General features: G+C 38.3%; 1 protein-coding gene across 1 annotated transcript in view; it reads left to right on the top strand.

Moving 5' to 3' along the window:
* Window positions 1-10,972, top strand: part of KIAA1841 (KIAA1841 ortholog) — a 62,864-nt gene that overhangs the window by 13,400 nt on the left and 38,492 nt on the right. The window contains exons 4-5 of the mRNA XM_006862985.1: window positions 7,363-7,421; window positions 8,730-8,890. Coding sequence (XP_006863047.1) covers window positions 7,363-7,421; window positions 8,730-8,890 — 220 coding nt within the window. The remainder of the gene's footprint in view (window positions 1-7,362; window positions 7,422-8,729; window positions 8,891-10,972) is intronic.

Below are 10,972 nucleotides of genomic sequence, written 5' to 3'. Positions count from 1 at the left end.
ATGTGGTTCTTTTCTTTTTTCTTATTTATATGGTAGATTACATTGATCGTCTTTTAATGTTGAACCATCCTTGTATCCCTGATATGAATTTCACTTGATCATGATGTATTATCTTTTTATGTGTTGCTGAATTCTGTTGGCTAGGATTTTGTTTAGAAATTTTGCATCTATGTTCATGCGGGATATTGGGAGCATAGATATTCATTATGGTTATGTCATTGTTTTCAATTGTCCCTTTAATCATGAGATAATGTCCATCTTTATCTATTATGCTGGGTTTTGCCTTAAAGTTTATTTTATCAGAGATTAGTACTGCCACTCCTATTCATTTTTTATTGCAATTAACTTGATATATTTTTTTCCATCCTTTGACTTTTAATCTCTTTTTGTCTCTGTGTGTTAGATGTGCCCCTTGCAGACAGCATATCGAAGGATTTTGTTTTCTTATCCATTCTGCCACTCTCTGTCTCTTATCAGGTGCATTTAATCTGTATACATTCAGTGTAATTATTGATAAGTATGGATTAATTGTTGCCATTATGTTTATTTTTTTGTGATGTTGCTGCTTTCTTTGTTCTGTATGCCTTCCTTTGTTGAGTTCATGCTTTTTGTGTTCTTTCTTGTGGGTATCCTCATAGTTTTAATGTTTCCGTGTTCTTCTTGAATTTTTATTTTCTTGGTGTGTTGTGAAGTGATAATTTTCTTTGAGGTTGCCTTATTGGCCATGAACTTTTCTGTCCATTGAGTGCAGTCTGTTTTATCCTGTAATCGACCTGACCTTCTCACCATCTGGATCTCTGTTCCTACGTGTTTACCTTCTTTTACATTGTAATTGTTTTGATCATAGACTGACCTTCCAGATTCTGTTCTTATAGTTTTGTTCTGTTCTCAGCTCTTCTATCTGTCGATTCAATTCTGGGAGGTGCTACCACGTATGTCAATCTCTGATTGTTGTCTGTACTTGTTGGTTCTCAGTGCACAGAATTCCCTTTAGGATGTTTTGGCTTTGGCAGGGTTGGCTTTGGCAAAATCCCTTAGCTTATGTTTATCCTGGAATGTTTTGATTACACCGTCATATTTGATTGTTAGCTTTGCTGGACAAAGGATTCTTGGTTGGCAGTTTTTTTCTTCAGGGTTTTATATATGTCTCCCCATTGACTCCTTGCTTGCATGGTTTCTGCTGAGTGATCCGAGCTTAATCTGACTTGCTTGCCTTTGTATGTGACACTTCTGTTTTCCCTAGCTGCTTTCAGGATTGTCTCCTTATTTTTGATTTTGGAGAGCTTGATTATGATATGTCTCGGTGATTTTCTTTTGGGGTCTATCCTTCCTGGGGTTTGTTGAACTTCTTGAATGTTTATCTTTTCACTTTTCTGGATGTTAGAGAAATTTTCTTCCATCAGTTCTTCAACTGTTTCTTCTGTGGACTTGTGTGATTCTTCTTGTTCTGGAATGCCGATAATTCTTAAGTTATTCCTTTTCATGTTGTCCAACATGAATCTTTGACCTTCTTCAGATTTTTTTATCCTTTTTTTTCTGTTTGTTCTTCTATCTTAGTGGTTAATTTTCTTTTTAAAACATTTTATTGTGAATTGACTGAAGGTTTACAAAGCAGATAATCAGTTTTACATTCAACAAACCATACAGTTTGCTTCACCATAGGCTTGCAATCCCCTCCATGTACAAACAGTTAGCAGCATTTACCTCTATTCACTGTAAGTACTACATTCCTCCCTGTGTCTCCTGCTACCTTCATCTTTCCTCTTCTGACTTCCCTTTTGTTGTATATTGCCTGCCCTGTTACCGATGTGTTAACTCTCTAGCCCATGACTAGTTTTCCCCAACCCCTTTCTTCTCCCAGCCCCCTGAACCATCATAGATGGTTTCTTTTAGCAATACAACCTTTTTATTTATTTTGGATGGTTTCTTTTAGCAAGAAAACTTTTTTATTTATTTTTAAATTTTTACATCTTTGGTCTCATACAGTGTTTGTCCTTTTGTGAGTAATGTCACTCAGCATAGTGTCCTCCAGGTTCACATTAATTTTTATGCTCAGACTAGAAACACCTTTTAGGAAACCAATACCTCATTTTTTTTTAAATAGTAAATTTTAGTGAGTTTATGGAAAATGAGCAGGTCTTTAGATCAACAGTTCTTCAAATGTGACACATGGACCCTTGGGGTCCCAGAGATCTTTTTAATGGGTCCACAGATCAAAATATTTTCATGGTAATACTAAGATGTTATTTGTCTTTTTCACTGTGTTGACCTTTGATCAAATGGTGCAAAAGCAATGGTGCTGAAACAGATGGGGCCTTAACATGAATCAAAATGTGCTAGTAGCGTTTGTATTCTTCAGTAACTAGCACTCACAGAGAAAAAGGGAAAAAAGAAAGAAACTAGTGTTCTTAATGATGCAATAAAAATTGCTCATTTACAAAATCTTGATCCACGGGTATGCATCTTTTTAATATTCTGTATGATTAAATAGGAAGTATATGAGAGTAAATACAGCAGTATTGCTACTCAGGTTCAAGAGATCAAATAACGTATTGTATTAGGCAAATCTGCTGCCCAAGACCACTTTAAAGTATTGAAGAGCAAGATGTTAGTTTGAGGACTAAAGAGCACCTGACACAAGCCATGGTATTTTTAGTAACCTCATATGCATACGTAAGTTAGACAGTAAATAAGGAAGACCGTAGAAGAATTCATGCATTTGAGTTGTGATGTTGGAGGAGAATATCAAAAGTGCCATGAACTGCCCAAAGACCAAACAGATCAGTGTTTGAAGAGTTGCAGCCAGAGTGCTCCTTGGAAGCCAGAATGACCAAACTTCGTCTCTCATACTTTGGACATATTATTAGGAGGAACCAGTCACTGAAGAGGGATATCATGTTTGGTAAAGTGGAAGGTTGGGAAAAAAGAGGAAGATCCTCCATGAAATGGACTGGCAGAGTGGCAGCAGCAATGGGCTCAAGCGTAGCAACGATTGTGAGGTTGGCTCATAACTGGGCAGTGTTTTGTTCTGTTGTGCGTAGGGTCGCTGTGAGTCAGTACTGACTCGATGGCATCTAACAACAACAACATTCATGTTCTAGTTCATTCATGCCCAAGTTTATCCCAAATAAAACATGTTTGAACATGTTTCTGTCATCACTGGATGGCTGCAGACAGGTTTTCTCAGAAATATACTTGTCTTAGTCTTGTTACGGTACCTTCAAGAAAAAAGATCAAATCAAAACTGTGGTCTCTGAGAGGATCTGCTGGGCCAGTTATATTCCAGGCAATGAGGTTATAGTCACTGGTTTTTGAAATTCCAAAGAGGTAATCTTGATAGAGTTTCTCAAAGAACACAAGATGAACATGAGAGTTCATTTTGAAGAAGCTTTAAGAAAATGAAAAAATGCTTTGGCTCTAAAAAAGCCAGGAAAGTTGCTCTAAGGACTTTTTTTTTTTTTTTTTTTTTTCCATCACAACAATGCACCTGCTCATTCTTCAAGGGCAGCAAAGGCTGTCCTAAGAGATTTTCATTGGGAAGTCTTATTCTATCCATCTTACATCTCTGATCATGCCCTTCAGATTTATTTTTGTTCCCAGAACTCAGAGAACATTAAAAGAACACAATTTGAGTCCCTCAAGGAGGCCCAAACTGCCATTCTGATGCGGTATAAATTGAAGAGTGCAGAATTCTTCAGGGAAGGGTCAGAAAGATGGAAACACTGCCTTCAGAAGTAGGTAGACCTAGAGGAAGGGTTTGTTGAGACGCAATAGCATCACATTTTGATATTTTTGTTTAATAACGATTTCTATTATTTTGTAGCAATACTTTTTGACTCGCCCCATACTTCTGCCGCACACCAACATTTGATGGTTGTGTTGAGGAGAAGTACTTACTTGAATTGCCAGTTAAACTAGCTGCCTTTCTAAAAACTGAAGACCACTTTTACTTGAAAGAAAGGCTGGCAGACAAGCTATGTTATTCAAAGTATGGAAGACATTTTCTTGAAAATTAGCAAAGTGTTCTGGACACTTTAAGGAAAACTGACAGTACTTATTGCTGATGATAATTTCAGGCTTGCAAATGAGGATTAGAGCTTTAAAAACATGCATATGTTGTTCTTAGCTTCTCAGTACATACTTTTCTGATGAGATCATTTTGATCTGATAATGGGATCTGATGAGATCTCATTAATGAATGTGATTATAATATGTATATATGTTATTTAACGAAATAAGTAATATTTGGAAGATCTGTACAACTCCATGAACTAATAATGATTACTAAACAAACAGTGCATGCTGTTTGAAAATCATGTGTGGGTCAAAGATTCATACAAAGTACCAGAGAAACCATTACAAATAGGCAGAGAAAGTTCATTGGTATGATTTTATATTCCGTGTTGGAACTGGCCTATAAGACACTATCTTTGGTCAACTCTGGTGTAGTGTTAAATGCACGGGTGAATGCAGAAGCAGGTAAGTTGTCTTTTATGAAGCCAAGTACTGAAGATATTTATGATAATATAAAATAGAATTGCTTTTAATGCAAGTTTTTTGGTCTGTTTTGGAAAGTCCAGTTATTTTTTTAAAGTATTTATGTTAGTGAGGAGTTAATTGTTATTTTTTAATGAACTACATATTTTAATTTTTTTTCTCTTTTAATTTCTAACACGATGACTATAGATAGATGTAACTCCTTTAGAAGTCCCTGAGTGACATAAATGGTGTTAAGAGCTTGACAACTAGCTGAAAGATTGGAGGTTTGAATGCACCCAGAAGTACCATGGAAGAAAGACCTGGTACTCTCTGTTCATAACCACCTGAAAAACCTATGACACAAGTTCTATCCTGTAACACATGGGATCTCTTTTAGTCAGAATTGACTCAACAGTAAATGGCTTGGTTCTGGGCTGTAGGATTTATAATTGTTAAGTTTGTAGTGGTGTCACTTAAGCCCAAGAGTTTGAAAAACAAAGTTGCAGGTGATAGAAAGAAAAGTTACAGAGTAATCTTTGAATATGTATAAACTTGATAGGAGATAATACTGGTTTATTAGCAAAAATTGTTCAGTGCACTAGAATTGCTATTTATAACAGTACCAAAATATTTCTAAATCTTGTTAGTAAGTTATGTTGATAGTATACACTAGAAATCTCCTTGGAAACCCTCCACAGGGTCACTGTAAGTTGGAACTGACTAGATGGCACTTAACAATGACCAAATGGGCTCCTGGTGTGGCACTATATGATAAGCACTTGGACTGCTAACCACAAGGTCAGCGTTTCAAACCCACCAGTCGCTCCTTGGAAACCCTGTACTACAGGGTCACTGTGAGTCAGAAACAATGCTATGGTACTCAACAACAATAACAGAGACCAAAGGGGAGCCCTGGTGATGCAGTGGTTCAAGCACTCAGCTGCTAACTGAACGTCAGGAGAACAGGTGTGACAGGCTGCTTCAGTAAAGATTTACAGCCTTGAAACCCTGTAGTTCTTCTCTGTTCTGTAGGGTTGCTATGTGTCGGAACTGACTGGATGGCAGTGGTTTTGGTGTTAGTGACCAAATAAATGGAAAGGTTACCAGTGTTCCTTATGTGAAAATTAGAAGATTGTTAATAAACCACAATTTTCACTTGATGTGGAGATTCCAGACCACCCAGGTGTATTATATGTGAAAAAGAAATAAAAATGCATCAAGAGAAAATAATTATTTTATTTCCTCATAATTATGTGTAGCACAGGGAAAGGAAGTGAAGTAACATTGGTCATTCTGTTATCATTGAACTTAAATCAGTGGCTACAAATATGCATTTTTACAACAGCAACCTTTATTCTAACCAGGAAAGCTATCAAGATACATAATTAAATCTAACAGCCCTGGACACTGGCTGGGCTATATTAAGGTTACCTTGAGGAGCTTTATCACCTTTGCCGTTTGTGTTTGAGAACCTTTAATACCTAAGGTTACTATTTTGGGAAGGATCGGGATTACTTTTTTAATCATTGTCTTTGTGGTACTTTATTTAGAATATTGTGTTATTACTGTTGTTGGATGTCAATTCTCACTTAACAGTGACCCATGTGGCACAATGGAACTATCCCATAGGGTTTCCTACACTGAAATGTTTACAGAAAAGATCCCTTGTGGTTCAGTGGTTCAGTGTTATGCTGTACTTAGAACTCACCAGCTGCTCTGCTGGAGAAAGATGCGGCAGCCTGCTTCCATAAAGAGATGCTGCCTTTGAAACCCTGTGGAGCTGTCCTTCCCTGTCTTTGAGGGTTGCTCTGAGTAGGAATTGACTCCATAGCAATGGATTTGGTTTTTTTGGAGCAGATCACCAGGTCTTTCTCATCCAGAAGCTCTAGATGGGTTTGAATCACCAGCCTTTCGGTTAGCAGTCAAGAACTTAAATATTACACCAACAAGGTTCCTTGTTAGTACTGATCCTGGTGGCTTTTTTTTTTTCTTAAATTGTGCCTCATGAGAGATGATGTTATTAAGTGCCATTGCATCACTTATGACTCATAGCGACCCTGTACAGGGTTTCTGAGAAGTGGCTGCTGGTGAGTTTGAAATGCTGACCTTGTGGTTCAAACTGACCTCACAGTCCAGTGCTTATCCTGCAGCGCCACACCAGGCCTCCAGGGAGATGGTGTCAATGTATTTAAATCATTACATCAGCTATCATTTCCTTTTCTTTATTTGTACCTCTCTGATGGCTCATTCTTTCTACCTTTAGGAAGTGGCTTCAGGCATTAGAAATAGTGACTTTTTACTACCTTTCAGAGTGTTTTATAATTAAAGATTTATTTGTTCATAAGAATTGAGCTTTGTAAAATAACCTCACTTATGACAAGTGCCCTCATTTAAAACAATTTGCTTAGCATGATTTTCATATGTGATGAGTTAGTCTTAATGATCTGTTTTCCCTAGTTTAGTTGAGTTTCAATATGATGTTGTATCTTTGGTTGGAGTGTTTTACTTGCTGTGGATCTAATTCTAGGGCAGTGTTACTGAACATTTGCACTATAATCTAGGTTTCACAGTGAATGTTCTTTCTTTCATGCATCTAAGCCATATGATATGTTGTTGTTGTTGTTGTTAAATTCCATCTAGCCTATTTTGACTCATCATGACCCTATAGAAGGTTTCTAAGGAGTGGCTGCTAGGGTTTGACCTGCTGACCTAGTGTTTAGCAAGCAATCCAGTGCTTATCCTACAGTTCCACACTAGGACTATATTACATTGTTTTTGTTAGCGTAACATCTCCATAATACCTCTTTTAAGGCGAGGAGTCTCTTCTAGGGGGATTGAGTTACAAATCAAAAGGGAGAATTAATTTTTTTTCTCTTTTTGTAGAGCCAGGAAATGTCATTTCTATTCTTATTTCTTCAGAGTTTTTGAAAATGGATTCATTGGTAAGTATTAATTAATAAAAGATCCAAGCTCTTTTATTCTCCTTTGTTTAATTTGACAGGGATGCTTAGATTTTTTTCTTAAGTGTCTCTCAAATTCTAAAAAATCTTATTAAAATCGTTGTTAATTCAAGAGCTTGAGTCCATTAGAATAAATAGTGCATGTTTGAGGGTTCATTGAAGCCCTGGTGGCGCTGTAGGATAAGTACTGGACTGCTTAGCACAAGGTGAGTAGTTCAAACCCACCATCTACCCTGAGGAAGAAAGATAGGCTTTCTGTTCCCCAAAGGATTTACAGCCTTGGATAGTAGTGAGTTTGGGTGTTTCGGGTTTTGTTCGGTTGTGGTGCTCCTGACTCAAGTCCTGGTATTTTCAATCATCTCATATGCATGAGAAAGCTGGACAATTAATAAAGAAGAACAAAGAATTGATGCATTTGCATTATGGTGGTGGGGGAGACTATTGAAAGTACCATGCGCTGCCAGAAGAATGAACGAATCTATCTTGGAAGAAGTACAGCTGGATGCATGCTCCTTAACAGCTAGGATAGTAAGACTATCTTACAGTACTTTGGACATGTTATCAGGAGGAACCAGTCCCTAGAGAAGAACATGATGCTTGGTAAAGTGGAGGGTCAGCAAACTAGAGGAAGGCCCTCAAGGTAATGAAATGACACAGTAGCTGCAACAGTGGGCTCAAATATAGCAACTGTTGTGAGGATGGGGCAGGACCAGGCAGTGTTTCATTGCGGTGATGTAGCGCCACCCTAGTGATGGAGAGGCACTGTAAGTCGGAGCTGACTCGATGTCATACAATAGCAACAGACCCCCAAGCCCACATTCTCCATTAAAAAGTAAATAAATTCATCTATTTGGAGAGAGGATAAGAGGAATCCAACACGATTGAGGAAATTCTGAAGTGACTAAAATTTTATTTCTGCCACCCAAAGAAATGGAGGCTTAAAATCATCACTATGTTCAGTGATAGAAAGCCACATATCCCGTACACTTGAGTTTGTGGACTGATATTTATGCCTGCCACATCCATAGGAAGATCATTCCATAGTGATTGCAACATTCCAAGAAGGTTGAAAATTATTTACGTATGTTTGTACAAATTTGACCTGCTAGCCACTTTTGAACAGTGTATATTAACTCAGATAGGAAATACTCGGTTAGTTCCTACCAATTGTTATTGCTATGTTGTTGTTAGTGCTATAGATTGGGCTTTAATCACTTTTTATCTTTGGGAAGTATCGATGAAATGTCATCCTAGTATTTTCAACATTAATTTTCTATTCTGCTTTTTTAGGTTGAACAATGTATTCAGTATTGCCATGAAAATATGAATGCCATAGTAGCCACCCCATGCAACATGAACTGTATAAATGCAAATCTTCTTACACGTATAGCTGATCTGTTCACACACAATGAAGTGGATGATTTAAAGGACAAGAAAGACAAGTTTAGGAGGTAATTTAAAATTTTTAAATTTTTTAATCCGATGTTTCTGTTAGAAGGTATTTCTATGCATTTCACTACCACAGTATACTCATACTATAATGAAGGAGTATATTAATAAGTGTATTGTGATAATGGATGACATTAAGAATGAATGAACCAGGCTTATATATGAAGGAACCGAGTAGAACAAAATGAGATAAGCAGTGGCTGTAGCATCTAGGGACTGTCTAGGCAGTGACGGGAAGGATATAGTTTATTCTCAGGTTGATTGGAAGCAGAGGTGCGACATGGCCTAATTTCATATTCATACTCGTCCTAGTTCCTGTATGGAGAACAGATTGTAGGGGTCTCAGAATTGAAGTAAAGCAAGTGAGGAGGCTAGTGCAGTAGTCTGGTGAGAGATGACCAGGTGTGACGGGGAAGAAGTGGGACTGGAGAGAAGTAGACAGATTCAAGGACTGTTAGATTTAACCAATGTGATGGAATCATGGGAAAGAGAGGAAGAGAGGGTTTAAGGATAATTACTAGGCTTTGAGCCTGGACAGGTAAGTGGTTAGTGGTGCATTTGTGGAGAGAAGAAAGATTGGGGCAAAAAGAATGAAGAGGTGGGTCTTATTAAGAAGAGTATTTAATATTTGCTGTAGGCTAAGTACTGGACTGGAAATAAAAAGGTGGGCAGTTCAAACCCACCAGCTGTTCCTCGGAAACCCAGTTCAGGGTCGCTGTCAATTGGAATCAGTTCGATGACACCTAACAACAACAATATACTTACTGGAGTCCTGGTGAGGCAATATAGGATAAGCGCTGGACTACTTACCACAAAGTTGGCAGTTCAAACCCACCAGCTGCTCCTTGGAAATCCTATACAGGGTCACTATGAGTCAAAACCAACTTGATGACACATAACAACAACAACAGCAATATGCTGGTTGGACATTCACGTGGAAATGGCAAAGAAACAGTTGGATATACCAGTCTGGTGTTGAGGTCAGAGGTCAGAACTTATAACAGATATTTAAGAATATATGAGGGTCGAAGCTATGGAACTGGGTGATACTTCCTAGCAAGAGACCATAGTTAGTCTATTTTATGTTCTGTAGAACGCATCTTTGTAATATTAATGATGGTGAAGATATTCGCCAGTGGTTTCTCTGTTATCTTGACTCTTGTGACCAAAATCTTGATGAATATTGAAACCTGCTCCCTCTTTTCTTAAGCAATTGTAAAGATGCACCAGGAGTCCTAAGTGTGGTGCTATAGGATAAGCACTGGACTGCTAACTGCAAAGTCATCAGTTCAAACCCACCAGCTACTCCTTGGTTGCTATGAGTTGGAACAGATCGACAACATCATTTTGAATTAATTATTATATGTGATACAAGGTAGTAGCCACAGTTCATTGTTTTTCTTATCTTACTGACATAGCTCCATTCATTGAACAGACCATCCTTTCCCCACTGGACTTCAGCGAGCGACAGCTTTACTCATTAAGTCTGTATAGCCGAGGTCTGTTTCTGATTTCCCCATTTTGTTCTATTGGTTTCTCTGTCTATCCTTTTATCGGTAACATACCATATTAATTATAATAACTTTGTTTTACAGTAACAAAGGACCAAAAGATAAGTAGATATCTCTTGTCGGGGACCTGCCTCGACATTGGGGTTCAGTTCACGAGGGGAGGATACCTGACGGCGACTCAAGAATACACAGAAAGAGACAAAGAGAGAGACAAAGAGGCACCCCAAAGCCAGGGTGGATACATCACTGATAGGCAGGCTTGGGACTACAGGCATCGTGGCCTCTGCAGGCAGCAACTCACTGCCCTGCAATCTTTACCACATGCCTTCCAGCCAGTAATGCACTGCTATCTTTACTGTACGCCTGCCAACCAGTAATGCTACCTGGGGAAGCCTGGGCCTCTGCTTTATTCAGGGGAGGAGCTTCACACCAAGCTGGGAGGGACTTAGGCAAGGTACAGCTAACATCAGTACTTTTCCAGACATTCAGGTAACTTTACATAGTACATCACTGGTTCGAATCCCAGGCCAGCAACTTGGATTCTCAGGCCCAATTAACATATCTATAGTCCCT

This window comes from Chrysochloris asiatica, unplaced genomic scaffold (genome assembly GCF_000296735.1).
Source record: "Chrysochloris asiatica unplaced genomic scaffold, ChrAsi1.0 scaffold00052, whole genome shotgun sequence".
NCBI classification, from domain to species: domain Eukaryota; kingdom Metazoa; phylum Chordata; class Mammalia; order Afrosoricida; family Chrysochloridae; genus Chrysochloris; species Chrysochloris asiatica.
Note: the sequence above shows the minus strand (reverse complement) of the source record. Positions and strands in the feature narration are given on the sequence as shown.